Genomic DNA, 20,374 nt, shown 5'->3' with positions numbered 1-20,374 from the left:
TAGCTTAGGCTGCATAGCCATCAACTTCCCTGTAATAACTCCTTTGGAGGCATTCCATAGATTTGGAAAGGCTGTGTTTTCATTGCCATTTTCCTTGAGATAGTTTATTTTCCTTTTGATATCCTGATTGAACACTGGATTTTTAGAAGTATGTATTTAACTTTCCAGGCACACAAGTTTTACCCATTTTTACAGGAATGATATTTTGCGTCAGTATAGGCATTTGGGAACATGCAACCACTATGGAGAACAGTAGGGAGGTTACTTAAGAATGAAGCACAGAACTGCCGAATACTCCAGAGGACCCATGCCAGAGCATCTGTATAAAGGAAACCCATAAATCCAAAATAGACACTAGAGATATATGAGAAACTCCCATGAACCCTAACGATACATCCCAAGGTAAATACGACGGGGGAACAATACCATCGTGTGCTTTAGATGGAAGGGGATCTGCCCCCTGCAGGTGTGTCCACTCTGTCCTACAGTTGCTTCAGGGGACAGGTGGGTCCAGCAGGAGGAGCACAAGTGCAGACACAAGGAGGGACTCCCAGCACGTGTGTGTCCTTGGAGACGCCACAGTAGGCTATGCCCCTGGGTGAGTTTCTTTCCTGAATGTGGGGAAAACAATGACTTCTCCGTCAGCGGTTTGGGTGCCACGGTAGAAATCAGAATGGTCCACGAGTGACAGGTGTCTACCGTGACGAAACTGATGCAATGAAGAGACATCTTCGTAAAGGCCATCCAACCGACCAGCATCAGGACCCTCATGCCTGCCTTGGGCACCTGCCACTTTGAGGCCATGCGATGCCATAACCACTTATATACTAGGAGGCCATGCAAATAGGTTCCTCCCTCAGCAGATAAAACCAGCCCTGCCAGGACCCTGCAGCTCTGGCAAGGAGCCCAGCCCCAGGATCCCGTTCTGTGATCCGGAAAGAACACAGACCACCCGCCATGGAGTTTCGGCTGAACTGGGTGGTCTTGTTTGCTCTCTTACAAGGTAAATCCTGGGGGAGGAAAAAAGAGGATTGGAGGGCACCTCAGTGGGTGTGTGACAGTTTTCTGACCAGGATGTCTTTGTGTTTGCAGGTGTCCAGGGTGAGGAGAAGCTGGTGGAGTCTGGAGGAGGCCTGGTGCAGCCTGGGGGGTCTCTGAGACTCTCCTGTGTCGGCTCTGGATTCACCTTCAGTAGTTATAGCATGAGCTGGGTCCGCCAGGCTCCAGGGAAGGGGCTGGAGTGGCTGGCAGGTATTTATAGTAGTGGTAGTAGCACCTACTACGCAGACTCTGTGAAGGGCCGATTCACCATCTCCAGCGACAACTCCCAGAACACGGCCTATCTGCAAATGAACAGCCTGAGAACCGAAGACACGGCCCGGTATTACTGTGCAAGAGGCACAGTGAGGGGAAGGCAATGTGAGCCCAGACACAAACCTCCCTGCAGGGACACAGGGTCTGGGCTGCAGGGGGCACTCAGGACCCACAACCACTATGTGTATGTTTCATGCCCAGGAGCAGGTGCAGAGGGAGTTGGAAGGCTGGTTTCCTGCCAGGGTCTGGGGCTGCCTCTCCATGTAGCATCTCCCTGGGGATCCACTTTGGACACATGATTCTGTGCTTACACTACAGGGTCTGCAACACAAAGGCCCTCTGAGACAGGAAGAGAAAGTTTCATGTCATGCGCAGTAGACAGAGAGTAATTTTCGATTTCACTACCTGATTGTTCTCGTCCAAATATTGAAAAAAATCGAGCAGGTTCAGACATACCACACTGGCTTTAAGCAGAGGGAATCATAGACCTGCTTCCTCCTTTGGAATCTCAGTCCTTGCTTGCTGTTAGGTTGGCAGACACTGCCAAGGTCGTGGCTCCTTGCTTTCCTGTAATTCTGATGCATGCAGAGCCTAAAAGCAGGGCATCACACCAGGACCCTCCCGGGCCCCCAGGAATGATGCCAGGTAGAGAGGACGTGGGTGGAGTGTCCTTTCTGGGCTCTTGCTTCCAGGTCCAATACACTCTCCTTCGACGGAGGTGAAGCCTGCATCCTGTTCTGCTCTGTGGGTGACATGGTGACAAATAGGCACCATGAAATTTATCTCAATCAACACGTAGATAATTGGTCGGGAACGTTTACACTCAGGCAGATGATAGCATGTGGATTTTCTGCAAGTGCTGTAAACCAATGGGCAGGATCCCGCCTTCACCACACAGTCCGAGGTGAGCACTAGGCAGCAAGAGAAACACCCCTGCTCTCATTCCAGGAAGCAATGACTGCAACCTCACTAGCCATTGCCAACTCTCTCCAGGAATTCCTGTGAGGGGTGGGGAGCAGGTCCAGTTTTGGAAGCTCAGGCCTGGGAGTTCCCATCGTGGCACAGTGATTAACAAATCTGACTAGCAACCATGACGTTGCGGGATCGATCCCCGGCCTTCCTCATTTTGTTAAGGCTCCAGATGCACCTGTTGCATCTGGAGGGTCAACAGATTTGGGAATTCCGGCCTAGAGGCCTCTGTCAGCAAACCAATTCCTTTTTTTAGTAGAAATAATTACTTTAGTTTAGCTTCATTTAGTTTTTATTTCCCAATGCATTATTTTTTCCTCTGTCATACAGCATGGTGACCCAGCTACGCATACATGGATACATTCTTTTTTTCTCACATTCTCTTGCTCCATCTTGTGACTAGACACAGTGTCCAATGTGACACAGCAGGATCTCATTGCTACTCCATTCCAAAGGCAATAGTCTGCATCTATTAACCCCAAGCTCTCAAACCCTCACACTCCCTCTTGGCAAACGCAAGTCTCTTCTCCAAGTCCATGATTTTCTTTTCTGTGGAGCGGATCGTTCATTCTGTCTGCTAGATTCCAGATATAAGCGACATCATATGGTACTGGTCTTTCTCTGTCTCACTTACTTCACTCAGGATGAGGGTCTCCAATTCCATCCATGCGGCTGCAAATGGCATGGTTCTGTTCTTTTTTATGGCTGAGTCGTATTCCATTGTGGGTATATACCACATCTTCCTGATCCAATTGTCTGTTGATGGACATTTGGGTTGCTTCCACGTCTTGGCCGTTGTGAATAGTGCTGCAATGAACATGTGGGTGTGTGTGTCTTTTTCAAGGAAAGTTTTGTCCGGATATATGCCCAAGAGTGGGATTGCGGGGTCATATGGAAGTTCTATGTATAGTTTTCTAAGGTATCGCCACACTGTTCTCCATAGTGGTTGTACCAGCTTATGTTCCCACCAACAGTGCAGGAGGGTTCCCTTTTCTCCACACCCCCTCCAGCACTTGTTATGTGTGGACGTGATAACGATGGCTTTTCTGGCTGGTGTGAGGTTGTATCTCAGGGTTATTCTGACTTGCATTTCGCTAATAATCAGGGATGGTCAGCATTGTTTCATGAGCTTGTTGGCCATCTGTGTATCTTCCTTGGAGAAATGTCTATTCAGGTCTTTTGCCCATTTTTCCATTGGGTTGCTGGCTTTTTGGCTGTTGAGCTGCATAAGCTGTGTGTATATTTTAGAGACTAAGCCCTTGTCAGTTGCATCATTTGAAAATACTTTCTCCCATTCTGTAAGCTGTCTCTTGGTTTTTCTTTCTCCTTTTCTTTGCTGAGCAACAGCTTGTCAGTTTGATGAGGTCCCATCGCTTTATTTTTGCTCTTATTTCTGTTGCTTTGGGAGACTGACCTGAGAAAACATTGGTAAGGTTGATGTCAGAGAATGTTCTGCCTATGTTCCCTTCCAGGTCTTGATGGTGTCTTGTCTCACACCGAAGTCTCTCAGCCACGTTGAGTTTATATCTGTGCATGGTGTGCGGGGGTGTTCTGCTTTCCATGCAGCTGCCCAGGTTTCCCAGCACTTCTTGCTGAAATACAGTCTTTTCCCATTTTTCTGTCCTTGCCTCCTTTGGCAAAGATTAAATGACCATAGGTGTCGGGGCTTGTTTCCGGATTCTCTCTTCTGATCCCGTGGTCTGTCTGTCGGTTTTGGTACTAGTACCACACGGTCCTGAGGACTGAGGCTTTGTGATATTGCCTGAGGTCTGGGAGAGTGATGCCTCCTGCTTGGTTTGTGTTCCTCAGGATTGCGTTGGCAATTCTGGGTCTTTGGTGGCTCCATAGAAATGTTTGGATAGTTTGTTGCACTTCTGTGAAAAATGTCATGGGTAATTAGATAGGGATTGTGTTGAACCTGCAGATCGCTTTGGGAGGTATGGCCATTTTCACAGCATTAATTTTTCCAACCCAGGAGCATGGAGTATCTTTCCCTTTCTTTACGTCTTCTTTCCTTTCTTGATGAAAGTTTTATAGCTCTCGGCATATAGGTCCTCTGCCTCCTTGGTCAGGTGTATTCCCAGGTGTTTGCATTTTGGGGGTGCCATTTTAAAAGGTATTGTGCCTTCGCATTCCTTCTCTAAAGTTTCATTGTGCGTAGACAGAAATGTGACTGATTTCTGAATGTGAATCTTGCATCCTGCTACTTTGCTGAATTTGGTGATCAGTTCAATGCTTGCTGCATTGAGTCCTTAGGGTTTTCTGAATTTAGTGTCTCTCGTCTGCCTGCAGTGACAGATATATCTTGTAACTTCCTATTTGGATACCTTTTATTTGTTTTGTTTGCCAATATCTTTGACGGATATAGACGCAAAAGTTCGCAATGAAGTTTTAGCCAACCAAATCCAACAACATATCAGCAGGATCGTACATCATGCCCAGGTGGGATTCATCCCAGGGTCACAAGGATGGTTCAACATATGCCACTCAGTCAACGCCATACACCACACTATGGAAAGAAGAGTCAAAAGCCATATGATCATCTCAACAGACGCAGACAAAAGCATCTGACACAGTCCAGCCATCACTTATGATAACAACTCTCACCACAGTGGGTATAGAGGGAATACTCCTTCACAGAAGCAAAGCCTTTTATGACAAACCCACAGCAAATACAATACTCAATGGAGACAAACCGAAAGCCTTCCCACTAAAATCTGGAACAAGGCAGGGATGCCCACTCTCACCACCGCTATTCAACAGAAGGTTGGAAGTCCTGGCCACAGCCATCAGACAAACAAAAGAAACATGCTCGTTTTCTAATACACCGTTGTTAGCATACAGAAAGGCAACCTCTCTCCGAAAGGTGAATTTTGTATCCTGCTACTCTGCTGAGTTCCTTGATCAGGTTGGGACGTTCCGGTGTGGAGTCCTTCCAGTTTTCTACAGACTCTCATGTCATCTGCTTAGAGTGATCATTTTACCTCTTCCCGCCCAGTTTGGACAGAGCGGATTTCTCCTGTTGGCCTGGTGGCTGTGGCTGGGACTCCCAATACTCTGTTGAAGCAAAGGGGTGAGAGTGGGCACCCCTTGTCTTGTTCCAGATTTTCACGTGAAGACTTTCCGCTTTTCTCTGTTGAGTATTTCATTGGATACGGGTTTGTCAACAACGGCATTTGTCATCGTAAAATATGGTCCCTTCATACCAACTTGGATAAGAGGTTTTGTCATGAGCGCATGTGGGATTGTCTGAAATGCTTTTTCTGCATCTATTGAGAATAGCATGTGGTTTTGGACTTTTCTTAACGTGGTTTTGAACAGATTTCGTTGTGTTAGGTTGAACCATCCTTGCGAACGTGATATGAACCGCATGAGGCCATGGTGAATGCTTTGGTTTTATGACTTGTTGGAATCCTTTGGCTACATTTGGTTGAGAATGTTTGTAGGGAGTGTTAATGACATATGCAATTGCATTTCTAGTGACAGTTCTGGTCCAATGGCGTATTTCTACCTAATTCGGTTCGGGTAGGCAGTCTGTCTCGAGAAACATGTCCATTTCATCTAGGATGTCAAAGTTATGGGCCTGTCATTGCTCATGGTGTTCTCTTGGGATTTTTTGTGCCTCTGCAGCATCCATTAAGATATTTCCTTTCTCATTTCTTGTTTTGTTTATTTGGTTTCTCTCTCACGTCTTCATGGTGAGTCTGTCCAGATGTTTGCAAATTGATTTACCCTTTCAAAGTACCATCTCCTGGTCTGATTGTGTGTTTTCTAGTATTAAAACAATTTATTATAGTAGATTTACAAGGTTCTAAAATTTCTGCTCTATAGCAACATGAACCAGTTATATATATATGAGCAACCATTTTTTCTCTATTTTTCTGAAGTGTTATTTTACTGATTTCTTCTCGGCTCCATATGATGACCATCCTTCTGCTGACCTTCCAGGGTTTGTTTTTTTTTTTTCTTTTCTCTAATCTTTTAGGTGATAGCTTAGGCTGCATAGCCATCAACGTCCCTGTAATAACTCCTTTGGGGGCATCCCATAGTTTTGCAAAGGCTGTTTTTTCACTGTCATTTTCCTTGAGGTGATTTGATTTTCCTTTTGATTTCCTGATTGAACACTGGATTTTTACTAGCATGTATGTATCCTTCCATGCACACAAGTTTTACCCATTTTTTCAAAGAATGATTTCTTTGTTTCAGTATAGGCATATGGGTACATGCAACCACTACGGAGAACAGTAGGGAGGTTCCTTAAAAATGAAGCACAGAACTGCTGTATACTCCAGAGGACCCAGCCAGAGCATCTGTATAAAGGAAACCCATAAATCCAAAATAGACACTAGAGATATATGAGAAACTCCCATGAACCCTAACGATACATCCCAAGGTAAATACGACGGGGGAACAATACCATCGTGTGCTTTAAATGGAAGGGGATCTGCCCCCCTGCAGGTGTGTCCACTCTGTCCTGCAGTTGCTTCAGGGGACAAGTGGGTCCAGCAGGAGGAGCACAAGTGCAGACACAAGGAGGGACTCCCAGCACGTGTGTGTCCTTGGAGACGCCACAGAACGCTACGCCCCTGGGTGAGTTTCTTTCCTGAATGTGGGGAAAACAATGACTTCTCCGTCAGCGGTTTGTGTGCCACGGTAGAAATCAGAATGGCCCACGAGTGACAGGTGTCTACCGTGACGAAACTGATGCAATGAAGAGACATCTTCGTAAAGGCCATCCAACCGACCAGCATCAGGACCCTCATGCCTGCCTTGGGCACCTGCCACTTTGAGGCCATGCGATGCCATAACCGCTAATATACTAGGAGGCCATGCAAATGGGTTCCTCCCTCAGCAGATAAAACCAGCCCTGCCATCACCCTGCAGCTCTGGCAAGGAGCCCAGCCCCAGGATCCCGTTCTGTGATCCGGAAAGAACACAGACCACCCGCCATGGAGTTTCGGCTGAACTGGGTGGTCTTGTTTGCTCTCTTACAAGGTAAATCCTGGGGGGAGGAAAAAAGAGGATTGGAGGGCACCTCAGTGTGCGTGTGACAGTTTTCTGACCAGGATGTTTTGTGTTTGCAGGTGTCCAGGGTGAGGTGAAGCTGGTGGAGTCTGGAGGAGGCCTGGTGCAGCCTGGGGGGTCTCTGAGACTCTCCTGTGTCGGCTCTGGATTCACCTTCAGTAGTTATGAAATCAGCTGGGTCCGCCAGGCTCCAGGGAAGGGGCTGGAGTGGCTGGCAGCTATTAGTACTAGTGGTGGTAGCACCTACTACGCAGACTCTGTGAAGGGCCGATTCACCATCTCCAAAGACGACTCCCAAAACACGGCCTATCTGCAAATGAACAGCCTGAGAACCGAAGACACGGCCCGCTATTACTGTGCAAGAGGCACAGTGACGGGAAAGCAGTCTGAGCCCAGACACAAACCTCCCTAGAGGGACAAAGGTTCTGGGCTGCAGGGGGCACTCAGGACCCACAATCACTATGTGTGTGTTTCATGCCCAGGAGCAGGTGCAGAGGGAGTTGGAAGGCTGGTTTCCTGCCAGGGTCTGGGGCTTCCTCTTCATGTAGCATCTCCCTGGGGATCTGCTTTGGACACATGATTCTGTGCTTACACTACAGGCTCTGCAACACAAAGGCCCTCTGAGACAGGAAGAAAAAATTTAGTCTCGTGCACAGTAGACAGAGAGTAATTTACGATTTCAATTCCTGATTGTTCTCGTCCAAATATTGAAAAAATCGAGCAGGTTCAGACATACCACACTGGCTTTAAGCAGAGGGAATCATAGACTTGCTTCCTCCTTTGGAATCTCAGTCCTTGCTTGCTGTTAGGTTGGCAGACACTGCCAGGGTCGTGGCTCCTTGCTTTCCTGTAATTCTGATGCATGCAGAGTTTAAAAGCAGGGTATCACACCAGGACACTCACGGGCCCCCAGGAATGATGCCAGGTAGAGAGGACGTGGGTGCAGTGTCCTTTCTGGGCTCTTGCTTCCAGGTCCAATACACTCTCCTTCGACGGAGGTGAAGCCTGCATCCTGTTCTGCTCTGTGGGTGACATGGTGACAAATAGGAACCATGAAAATTATCTCAATCAACACGTAGATAATTGGTCGGGAACGTTTACACTCAGGCAGATGATAACATGTGGATTTTCTGCAAGTGCTGTAAACCAATGGGCAGGATCCCGCCTTCACCACACAGTCCGAGGTGAGCACTAGGCAGCTAGAGAAACACCCCTGCTCTCATTCCAGGAAGCCATCACTGCAACCTCACTAGCCATTGCCAACTCTCTCCAGGAATTCCTGTGTGGAGTGGGGAGCAGGTCCTGTTTTGGAAGCACAGGCCCCGTTATCAATGTATAGGCTTGGGAGCTACATCCAATTTCTTAGGAAAAAATATGAGGAAGATAATATGAGAAAAAAGAATGTACATAAAAGTCAAAGGATCACTTTACAGAAAGAAAAATGGCGCAACACTGTAAATCAACTCTGCTTTAGAGTAAAATAAAAAAAAGACAAGCCTAACAGCAAGAGTTCTCTGTTCCCTGATGCAGGCTCCACAGCTCTGCTGCATTCTATGTGCAGGCTGCAGGGCTTAGCTCTACCTCCTTCAAAGGCAGGTACACCTAGTCCTGTGTGTGTTCAGATAGAAAAATAACATAACACATGAGCCACCCATATATGTGTTCCATTGCAGGTTGATTATTCTGAATTAAAGTGAATGAGAGAAAACCAAAGCAGAGAGGAACCATCTGACCTCCTCTGTGTCCCTGAAGGAAGAATCAGACCTCCCCTGGGAAGGTGCACCTGCTCCATCTGGAGGGTCAGCAGATTCGGGAATTCCGGCCTAGAGGCCTCTGTAAGCAACACCGATTCCTTCCGCCGTACTGCCCCCACCCACGCTCTGCTCAGGGTCTTCCCTCACTGGGCACTCAAAGGATGCATGTCTTCTTTTCTTTAGTTTTATGATATCATTGATTGTCCATGTTCTCTCAATGCTGCTCTGCACCAAACTGGCATTACATGTATACATACCTTTTTCGGATTCTCATATGCTCTTCAATCGTGTTTTCACACACTGGCTGCATGTGCTTCCCTGTGCAGCACATCAGGACCTCACGGCTCATTCATCTCAAGGTAACTGTTTACACCCACTAACCCCAAACTTCCAGTCCGTCCCACGCCCTCCCTCCCGCCTTGCCAACCACAGGGCTGCTCTCCGCGTGCGTGAGCCTGTTTCTCCTCCCTACATGGTCTCATCTGTGAATGTATCAGACTCCACAAATGAGAGGTATATGGTGTGTGTCGTTCTCTCTGTGACTCACGTCCCTTAGCAGGAGACCCTCCAGGTGCATCAGTGCTGCAGCAACTGGCATTCACTGGTCTTTCTGAACCCGGAGTACATCATACATACTTTCGTTCTTAGTAGATCTTACATACTAAGAGGTCAACAGAAAGGGGGCACACCTCTGCTGAGGAAAACAAGCCTGCCCTGATCCCACAGCCCTGGCAGAGGAGCCCCTGCCCCAGCAGGCCCAGCTGCTCCCACTGTGTGATCAGGCCTGAACACAGACCCCCCACCATGGAGTCTGGGCTCAGCTGGGCGGTTTGGCGGATGGACCACACGGAAATTTCTGGAGATCAGGAGATGCTGAAATGTGAGCGGCCATCGGTGGGTGTGAGAGAGGTTCCTGACCAGGCTGCCTTTGTGTTTACAGGGACCCAGCGTGAGGTGCAGCTGGTGGAGTCTGGGGGAGGCCTGGGGGGCCTCTGGGACTCTCCTGTGCAGCTTGTGGATGCAGCTTCAGTAGCTCCTACCTGAGCGGGGTCCTCCAGGCTCCAGGGAAGGGACTGCAGTAGGTCTCACGGACCTGTAATCATGATCACACACACGATGCAGACTCTGTGAAGGGCCGGTTCACCTTCTGCAGAGACGACTCCAAGAACATGCGGGATCTGCAACTGAACTTCTGGGAGTCAAGGACTCAGCCTCGTGTGGCTTTTCCAGTGACACTGAGGGGCAGGGAGTATGAGGCCAGGCAAAAACCTCCCTGCAGGGACACAGGGTCTGGGCTGCAGGGGGCGCTCAGGACCCACAATGTGTGTTTCAGCCCAGGAGCAGGTGCAGAGGCAGGTGAAGGGCGGGATTCCCGCCAGGGTGTGGGGCTTCCTCTCCATGCGGCATCTCCCCAAGGGAACCCTGTGGACTCCAGGCTCTGACGGAGAAAGGACTGTTGGAAGGGGGGGAATATGCTCCCACGCTTGAAAGGTAGGGGGCGTGACGTGTTTCTTTCCCCCTCCTCTTCGTCGTAGTGGCAATCGCTCCTATCAGTCAGATGAACCTACAGAAGAGGCTCGGTTGGACTCAGCCATGCTGCTCGGCAGGAGCAGCAGACAGTACTTGCTGGACATCCAACATCAGCGGGCACTTGATCCCAAAGCAAGGAACTCAACTCCCCTTGGTGGCCCTGATTCACCGGACCCTCTCTCACAGCCTCCATGCTAGTTTCCTCCGTGCAAGGACACAAGGACGCCCCACGCAGTGTGGTGGAGTACTTCAAGAGCCACGGCGTGTAGCCAGAGGTTCTCAGGGGCTGTTTGGAGCAGGGAAGGCCCATCCAGCACACTGTGAGGCTGGACAGGCACAGGAATGGACCCTGGATCAGGGTGCTCACTGTGCTTCAGGGTGGAGGAGGGCGAGGGTCCTGCTCCCAGAACAGCTCATGTGGATCCGTCTCCCAGCCGCACAATGGGTGAGGACCTCGGGCGTTCTTCTCCGATTTGCCTGCACTGAACAGCACGGGACGAGGAAGGAACGAGCCAGAACCCATCAGGTGCCAAATGTGAAAGAAGGTGACCATTTGTTCTGCATAAGGACCTGCACACAATGAATTCAAAGAGGGGTGAGTGGCCATTATGGATTGAAAGACACCTGTGGCCTTAGGAATATTTATCGATTCTTTAATGTATATGATAATAACTCTGACAGTAACATAAAAATTACAGGATGTAGATTCCATGTCAAAGAGTTTGGCTGATCAGGGGCCACACTCCAGTGTCATCGGCTGGTTCTGAAGGTCTTACATCAGCACTTTGCTTTCGAGGATCAGAGCTTCTGGGGTATCCACGAGTATCCTCAGTTTAGGGGACGCCCCAGGGGGAGCCTCCAACTGTGTAGAATTATGACGTGACTCCTTGGTTCCTGTGATCAGTTTAAGGGTTGTGTTCCCAAAATACACACGTCGAAACCCAGCGCCCAACATGCTGAACTTCAAAGGTGGGGCTTTGGGGAGGGCTTAGGCTGTTGGGGTGGGGCCCCCCTTAGTGGGAACTCAGCTCTTGTCAAAGCCCCCTGCCCTCCCCCCAAGCAGAGGAGGTTACAGGGGAAAACTGCCCATCAGGAAGCTGTTCTGCTCCAGGAACCACACCTCCCAGAATCTTGATGTTGGACTCTCAGAGTCCAGCTGTTGAATCACAGCACAGAAAACCAATTTCTTTGTATCTCATATTGCCAAAGATTAGAAGTCTAATATGTGTATAGATTTAGGAAGCAGAACCTCCTAAACAAATGCTGGGGAACACGACTGATGAGAACTCACCTGTGCCTTTGGGAGAAATCTGTAGATTGGTGTCAGCATATGCATTTGGGATACCATTCGTACTCGCAGCTCTGCTCCACTGGAACTCTTCCCACAAATTAGGTAGGCCAGTTACGATAATTTAGACATAAATCGAATTTGCTGCAAAGGAACATCTGTACTTACCTTATAGACCCCAAATGACTTGCGTATTAATTTATCCACACCCTCGAAAGGGTGTAAACGCTTCGGAAGAGGCAAGGTAAAAACCCACTTCGCGAATCCCCATGTCCTTTGAAATCTGAACAAGATGATCTGTATGAATAAACTTTAAACGCCCCTGAGGTAAATAAATGATTTAAACGCAAGAACCTACTATTTCTGAGAGCAACGAAACCAAGCCTGGCCGTCACTCCATGCTGAGCTTCTCCACGTGACGGTGCCTCCGTCAGGACAGCGCCTGAGAGGTAGTCCCATGGCGACACCGACCACCGTCCACACGCCTGGTTACAATCCTGTCCAGTGACATCCTTTAGGTCGCTTTCAGTCGTGAGCCTTCTCAGTCCAGGTTTTCTGATTCACACGGCAGGCCTATTGCGACGCGTCAATGCAGCGTCTGCACACATTCTGAAGACCGTTTTTGCTTTCTGTGAAGATGGCGGCAGAAGCCGTCAGGGTCCGATTCGGTCGTCACCTAAGGGACACAAATCACGACCACCAAGGGCCTCTCCAGGGTCCAGAGATGGGCGTGAAGAACACTTAGAATGCGGGTACCGCAGCAGGTCTGGGGGTACCAAGTACTGAGATTAAAAACCAAAATGGCACAAGTAGGTTGTCTTGCAACGGTCCTCTCCTGTGGATTAAACTGGAAATGTATAGGAGTTCCCATCTTGGCGCAGTGGAAACGAATCTGACTAGGAGCCACGAGGTTGCCGGTTCGATCCCTGGCCTCACGCAGTGGGTTAAGGATCTGGCATGCCATGAGTTGTGGTGTACGTCGCAGAATCGATCGGATCCTGCTTTGCTGTGACTGTGGCAAAGGCCGGCAGTTGTAGCTCTGACTTGACGCCCTAGCCTGGGAACCTCCATAGGCCACGCGTGTGGCCCTCAAAGCAAAAACTCCACAACACAACCCACTTTAGAGACCGTTGTGATTTTCCCACGAATCCTGATGATAAATTCCCAGGAAAACGCTACCACAGAACAATGTCATCATGTTCTCCTCAGGGAGGGGTCTGCCCGCCCCTCCAGGCATGTCCACTCTGTCCTGGAACTGCCCAGGGCAGCGGAGTGTTCAGCAGGAAGACCTCGAGTGCCGACCCGAGGAGGGACTCCCAGCACGTGTGTGTCCCCGGACCCTCCGCACACCCTCTACGTGCCCAGTTGAAGTTAACCCCTCGAGTAAGAGGAACACAACGACTTCTACACCAGAGGGGCCTGTGCAAGTGTGCAATCAGCATAGCACACGTGCATATGTGCTTCCTGTGAAGAAAGTGACATAACGAAAACATATTTCCCTAAAGGCTCTCAGCACAACCAATGGCAAGACACGCACACCTTCTCTTGGGAAGGGCCCTTTCAGGGTCATTCGATGCCATAGCCACTTATATACTAGGAGGCCATGCAAATGGGTTCCTCCCTCAGCAGATAAAACCAGCCCTGCCATCACCCTGCAGCTCTGGCAAGGAGCCCAGCCCCAGGATCCCGTTCTGTGATCCGGAAAGAACACAGACCACCCGCCATGGAGTTTCGGCTGAACTGGGTGGTCTTGTTTGCTCTCTTACAAGGTAAATCCTGGGGGGAAGAAAAAAGAGGATTGGAGGGCACCTCAGTGTGCGTGTGACAGTTTTCTGACCAGGATGTCTTTGTGTTTGCAGGTGTCCAGGGTGAGGAGAAGCTGGTGGAGTCTGGAGGAGGCCTGGTGCAGCCTGGGGGGTCTCTGAGACTCTCCTGTGTCGGCTCTGGATTCGACTTCAGTGACTACGCTTTCAGCTGGGTCCGCCAGGCTCCAGGGAAGGGGCTGGAGTGGGTCGCAGCCATTGCTAGTAGTGACTATGACGGTAGCACCTACTACGCAGACTCTGTGAAGGGCCGATTCACCATCTCCAGCGACGACTCCCAGAACATGGTGTATCTGCAAATGAACAGCCTCAGAACCGAAGACACGGCCCGCTATTACTGTGCGATAGGCACAGTGAGGGGAAGGCCGTGTGAGCCCAGACACAAACCTCCCTGCAGGCACCCAGGGGACTGGGCTCCAGGGGGCGCTCAGAACCCACAACGTGGGTGCTTCAGGCTCAGGAGCAGGTGCAGAGGGAGGGGAAGGGCTGGTTTCCTGCCAGGGTCTGCGGCTTCCTCTCCATGTGGCAGCTCCCTAGGGATCCTCTCTGCACACATGCTTCTGTGCTTACACATGCAGTCTCTGAATTAGAAAGGCCTTTGCGACAGGAAATGCAATTCCCTCAGGGAACACAGACACAGAGTCACTTCCACATATAATTCAGGAGTGTTCTTGTCCAAATCTTGTGAAAATTTAGCAGTTTCAGTGATATCATAGTGGATTAAAAAGAGTTAACCGTACACACCCTGGCTCCTTTTAAGTATCACTCTTTGCCCACCGTTCGGCTCGGCTGACACTGGCAGTCACGTTGATCTTTGCTGGACTCCTATCATCTTGAATGCGAGGCCCGCATGAGCAGGGCAGCACCCCAGAGTCCTCAAGGGTCCCCAGGAATGATGCCAGTTAGAGGGATCGTGGGTGGTGTGTTCCTTTCAGGGCTCTTGCTTCCACATCCCATACGCTCTCCATCTCTCTCCCTTACCTGCATCCTGTTCTGCTCTGAATTTGATATTGTGACAAATGAAAATCCTTCCAATTACTTCATCAACACACTTCTAATTGGGAGGGAGTGTTTAAAGGGAGAAGGATAATAACACGTGGGTTTTCTGAACCTGCAGGAAACCAATGCGCGGGACCCCACCTCACCACAGAGTCCGAGGCGAGCCCTAGGAAGCAAGAGAGACACCCCTGCTCTCAGTCCAGGAAACAGTCGCTGCAGCCTCACGAGCCAACTCCGTCTCTCTATACAGCAGTTCAGGACTGAGACTGCTGGATCACGCGGCAGTTCTGTGTGCAGTTTTCTGAGGAACCTCCACACTGTCTTCCATGGAGGTCGTACGACTTTGCATTCCCACCAGCAGTGACGAAGGGTTGGTTCCCTTTCCTCCACGCCCTCTCCAGCATGTGCTGTTTGCAGACGTATAGACGATGGCCATCCCGATTGGTGCGACGTGGCACCTCATCAAATTTTTGGTTTGCATTTCCCTGATGATTATTGACGTGGAACATGTTTTCATGAGCCTGCTGGTTCACCCTCTGTATCCTGCAACGGTGTTACGTCTCGGAGCCCCGTGACATCCCACCTGTGGAAACCTCCCCGTGGTCCACTGGTTACTGTTTCTTTCCCTTAAGAGGAAGAGCCCTGCTGCCGCCACTGACATCCAGGTCCTCAGTGTCACAGGCATAGTGGTCAGGGCACCGTTAGCCTGACCCTGCCGCAAACACCGTCATCGGCCAGGGTCCAGTGCTAACGGACAGTGTCTTCAGAAATGAGTCCTCAGACTCCACGCATGGCCAGGGGCACCGAGGTCAGAATGTTTTTCCTCCCTTCTTCAGCCAAGGGGATTCACAGGGTCACAGTCACCTCAGGTGTGGCTGTACAGCCTGCACCGTTCCTTCCTTGAGCCTCTGAACTAATGAACGACCTGTGCTTGTACTTGGAAGGTCCACTCTTTCTGAGATTCATTTGGGGTTTCGACAGTCCCGAGTGCCACGTGTCCGGCTCTGCCGCTTTGTACAGAGGATGGTCACTATCCTTAAATGCTGCCATTGCTGCACCTGCTAGGTGCTTTTCCTCTGAACTTTGGGGGAGTAATTCTCTGCTTAGGATGTGTGCTGCATTGCTTTTGCCAGGATGTCAGATACATCATAAAATTTGGCTCTTTTTTTCATTCAACACCTCCCTTTGTGATATGTATGCTCGCCTCATGAGATCAGTTTAAATCTCAATTACTCTGAAAACTTCTACCAAGCGGACACACCATTCAGGTTGATCTGCTCACTTATGAACACATTGTCAAGTCCAGGTTCCCCCGTTGTTTCTGAAGTTACCTTATAAAGGGGATGCAGTCTCTCATGAGGAGGTGCTTCAGAGAGTTAGGTAAAGGCCTTGGAGCAGGACAGCTGGGAACATGCATTCCAATCTGCCTGGGATGTAGGAGATGCCTGGGGAAGGACTGGGAAGCCGAGACCACTCAGCTGTCAGTCTCCCTGCTGGGAGGACGTGGGGTCTGGGAAGACGTCCAGATGAGGGGGACCCTCGGCCCAGCCCTCGGCCCTGGATGAGCGCCCAGCACAGTCCGATCATCCTCCCGTACCCGTGAGTGTGCGTCACAGGAGCAGATTCTACAGCTGAAGTGGAGAGTCCCCAGGGACCCTCCCTAGGCCCTGGGTGGGCTCTGCCTCAAAAGGCTCCCCAGGCGCAGAAGAGGAACAGACAAAGGCTTGTTCGCACTTCACTGTGGCAGGTGTTGTGGCTCTTTCTGTCCATCTGTCCACACCTGGACGTTATGACCCAGGACCTGAGAGACCCTCACTGTCTCTGATGTGTGGGAAGTGCACGGCACTGTTGGAGGGGATGAGTGGTCTGCGTTCGCCCTGTAAGTGGAGACACAATGGAACAGTCCCTGATCCAAGTGCAGGACCAAGGTCATCCTAACGCTACGGGGGGGACGAAGATATCAGACATGCATTCTGTGCTGTCCCTGCTCATGAAGCAGACGCCTGAAGGAAGGGAGGGAACACCCGGTGATGCACACGTTCCTTGGACCACAGGGACACTGTGGAGATGTCATGTAGGGGACGCGGGGACACGTCTACACCTTGACGACAGTCGACCTCGAGGCAGGCCTTTCTCGTGATACCCTCGTCAGAGATTTGATTCCATTCTTCCTCCTCGAGCTCGGTCACTCGTATGTGATGACGCTTTGGTGCAGTCTGAGCATTCGTGTCTTCCCAGAGTTTAAAGCTGATTTTTCAGGGGGATTCCCAGGATGGCAGAGTAGTAGGATGGCAACCTCCACTACACCCACAAATACATCCAAAGTAAATCGATATGTGGAATAATTCACAAAGGAAATTGGAGTAATCCTGGCAAAAAGCCTCAGGACCCCGACAGAGCTAGAAAATCTTGGCGAAAATGGGAAGGAGACAAGAAAAACGGACACCACAGAGAAAACGAAAGAGGAAGCAGGCTGGGTCAGGCACAGCAGGAAGGGAGCCAGAAAAGAAGACATGCTAGTGGACCCTGGACAGCCCCCCACTGTCGTGTAGTAGTGCTGCTCTGAACAGAGGGGTGCCACACCTTTTCACTGGCTTTTCTTCGGGGTACGTGCCCGGCAGTGGGGTAGTGACAGTCCATGGCAGTGGTACGTTCACTTTTCTGAGGACCTTCCATAGGCTCTTCCATCGTGGTTGAACCAGTTTACAATCCCACCAACGGTGAGGGAGGGTTCCCTTCGCTCCACGCCCTCTCTGGCTTTTGTTCTTTGTGGAATTGTTGGTGACAGCCATGATGACTGGAGTGAGCTGATATTTCATGGTGGTCTTGACCTGCATTTCTCTAAGAATTAGGATGTTGAGCACTTTTGTCATGTGCCTGCTGCCCGTCTACATGTCTTCTTTGGTGAGGTGTCTCTTTAGGTCTTCTGCCCAGGTTTTGAATGGCTTGTTTTGTTGTGGTTGTTGTGGAGTTGTAGGAGTGGTTTGCATGTTTTGGAGAGTAAACCTTTGTTGCTTGGGTCATTTGCAAAAGTTTTCTCCCATGCTCCCTGTTGTCTTTTTGTTTGTTGAACGGTGTCCTTTGCCGTGCAGAAGATTTTGAGCTTCCTTAGGTCCCATTGGTTTAGTTGTGTCTTTCCTGGCTTTGTTCAAGAAGGTGGAACAAGCAAGCTGTTGCTGTGAATTATGCCAAAGAGCTTTCTGCCTGTGTTTCCCTCCAGGAGTTGTAGAGAGTCTGGATTCACAATTAGACAATTCCCTTCATTCCCTTTGGAGTCTGAGTTTTGTGTGGGGTCAGACAATCCTGTAATTTCATTCCCTTGCATGCAGGTGTCCAGTTTTCCCAGCACCATTGGTTGAAGGTGCGATCGTTGCTCCACTGAATGACCTTGCCTCCTTTGTCATAGATGAATTGGCCATAGGCGATGGGGTTATTTCTGGGCTTTCTATCGGGTTCCACTGAGCTCTGTTACTGCTTTCGTGCCCGGGCCATAATGACTGAAGCTTTGTAGTAGTCGTGCGTGAGATCAGGGAGCCTGGTTCCTCCGGGCCCCTTTTTTCTTTTCAATGTAGTTCTGGCTTTTCAAGGTCTTTTGTGTTTCCATACACATTTCAAACGTCTGTGTTCTCGGTCTATAAGGAACGTCCTTGGTGAGGTGAGAGGGATTACCCTGACTCTGCAGAGTGCCTTAGGTAGGCTTGTCATTTTGACTATCTTGAGTCTTCCAACCCAAGAGCATGGTATATTTGCCCATCAATTTGTGTCTTTGATGTCTTTCCTCAGAGTCTGGTAGTTTCAGACCACAAGCGTTTTGGCCCTTTGGGAAGCATATTCCTAGGTACTTTATTCCGTTTACTGCAAGGGTGAACGAGATTGTGTCCCTAATGGCTCTTTCGGATCTTTCATTGCTGGTATATGGAAATGCAGTGGATTTATCTGTATTAAGTGTGTATCCTGAGACTTATCAAATGCACTGATGAGCTTTAAAAGTCTTCTGGGAGTGTCTTTAGAGCATTTTCTAGGTGTAGACGCATGTCATCTGCATACAGGGGTAGTTTGACTTCTTCTTTTCCAGTCTGGAGTCCCCTTATTTCTCTTTCTCCTCTGATTGCCATGGCTCAGCCTTCCAAGTGTGTGTTGAATAGCACTGGTGAAGGAGGACATCCTTGTCCGGTTCCTCATCTTAGTGGATGTGCTTTCAGTTTGTCACCACTGGGAATGATATTGGCTGGGGGCTGGTCAGATATGGCTTTTATTATGTTTACTTTAGTATCTTGCCCACTCTCTTGAGAGTGATTATCCGGAACGGGTGTGAGTTTTTTGAAAGCTTTTTCTGCAGCTCTTGAGATGATCACATGGTTTTTATTTTTCATTTTGTTGATATGGCGTATCACATCCATAGATTTGTGGATATTGAGGAATCCTTGCATCCCTGGGATAAATCCTACTTTATTTCCGGAGGCCAGCTCCGGTGGCCAGGGAGTGTACACTTTTTCCTGAAGGAGAGGGATGCGTGTCGGCTAATGCACACGGAGACAGCCTCTTTGTCCCTTCTTTCAGGGCGCTAGACTGCTCAAATTTTATTGGCATAAGTGGTTGATTATATAGACAGTTTCTAACTACAGATTACATCAGGGTGTTGAAAGTACATCGGTTAACTTTTACATGGTCCAGCAGCTATACATCACGTTCTAACATCTTTGTCTTAACTAAATTTAGCGAGTAGAATTTAAGGGCATTTAGGTACAATACATCATGTGGAAAGGAGGAGACTCAGTGCAAATCATCCCACGGCCAGCCAGTCTCCACAAGTCGAAGAGGTCACGGACACAAGCATTTGGCATTCAGAAATCTTGTTTTTAGACTGCTGCTTATTCTTAAAGCATTACGACAAGGAGGCAGTGTAAGAAAATATAAACCAACTTAACTAGCTATCACTTAAGAGCTTCTATAACTCATTGCTAGGTGTCTTTCGATCAAGAATAATTTATGTCTAACTTCTATTAACCTCATTAAAATCCTAACTCTAAAGTTTACTGTATAGCTAGTTAGTAGATAAACACTGTTTTAACTAAGTTGCATTTAAATAGGGGAAAGTCCCTCAAGAGGAAATTCTTATTATATTTTTGTTGTAACTTTGTTAAATCACAAATCACCACAGGAAAATAAGAATGGAAAAGAAGAATAATAAGCAAATACTCAGGAAAGACTGAGGAAAACTAAATAACAAATAAAACAACAGGAACGTCTAGGTCACCTGAGGAACAATCCATGTTCTCCAGTGCAAACATGGAAATTGTTTTCCCAGGAAAGCCCAATTCTTCCCCATCCACATCAACATGAGAGCTGTGTAACGTGAGGCCTGCCCTCGGCTTGCACTGTTCAGGTGAGCTTTTATCCCGTCCAGAAGCCCACCTTCGGCTGGTACCATTCAGGTGAGCTCCCTTCCTTGGTTAGGAACCTGCCTTCAGGTTTTTCTGCCGTCAGGCAAGCTCCTTTTTTTGAGTCCCTGCATCTCCTCGGATCCCCGCACTCTATCATGGTGTATGATCCTGCTTGCTTGCTTTCTTTGGGTTTTTCTTCCTTTTTTTTTTTTTTTTTTTTTTTTTTTTTTTTTTTTTTTTTTTTTGTTCTTTTACAATTCTGGTCCTTTTACGGTTCTGCGCAATTTT

The 20,374-nt window shown here is 49.0% G+C and overlaps 1 protein-coding gene and 2 gene segments (V, D, J or C); all 3 read left to right on the top strand.

Moving 5' to 3' along the window:
• The first annotated feature begins 842 nt into the window (after window positions 1–842).
• On the top strand, window positions 843–7,073 carry LOC110258821. Its single transcript, XM_021082070.1, has 5 exons — window positions 843–1,003; window positions 1,093–1,498; window positions 2,007–2,070; window positions 6,764–6,873; window positions 6,941–7,073. The coding sequence occupies exons 1-5, from the start codon at window positions 958–960 to the stop codon at window positions 7,071–7,073; spliced, it is 759 nt and encodes a 252-aa protein (XP_020937729.1). The 5' UTR covers window positions 843–957.
• A 44-nt stretch (window positions 7,074–7,117) lies between these two features.
• On the top strand, window positions 7,118–7,720 carry LOC110258838. The segment is given in 2 exon segments: window positions 7,118–7,278; window positions 7,368–7,720. Coding segments are annotated over 2 exon segments (399 nt in total).
• Window positions 7,721–13,488: 5,768 nt separating this feature from the next.
• Window positions 13,489–14,308, top strand: LOC110258829. The segment is given in 2 exon segments: window positions 13,489–13,649; window positions 13,740–14,308. Coding segments are annotated over 2 exon segments (600 nt in total).
• The last annotated feature ends 6,066 nt before the right edge of the window (window positions 14,309–20,374 follow it).

Source organism: Sus scrofa, unplaced genomic scaffold, assembly GCF_000003025.6.
Source record: "Sus scrofa isolate TJ Tabasco breed Duroc unplaced genomic scaffold, Sscrofa11.1 Contig47, whole genome shotgun sequence".
Classification (NCBI taxonomy): Eukaryota; Metazoa; Chordata; class Mammalia; order Artiodactyla; family Suidae; genus Sus; species Sus scrofa.
The sequence above is the reverse complement of the archived record's forward strand: the minus strand, read 5'-3'. Positions and strand labels throughout refer to the sequence as shown.

Excerpts from the sequence above, each read along its gene's own strand:
- LOC110258821 (XM_021082070.1), top strand. The coding sequence starts at position 958 with ATGGAGTTTCGGCTGAACTGGGTGGTCTTGTTTGCTCTCTTACAAG. Across the intron at positions 2,071-6,763 it reads TCTGCTCTGTGGGTGACATG|TTGCTTCAGGGGACAAGTGG; the intron begins GTGACAAATAGG and ends TCTGTCCTGCAG. Across the intron at positions 6,874-6,940 it reads ACAGAACGCTACGCCCCTGG|AAATCAGAATGGCCCACGAG; the intron begins GTGAGTTTCTTT and ends GTGCCACGGTAG.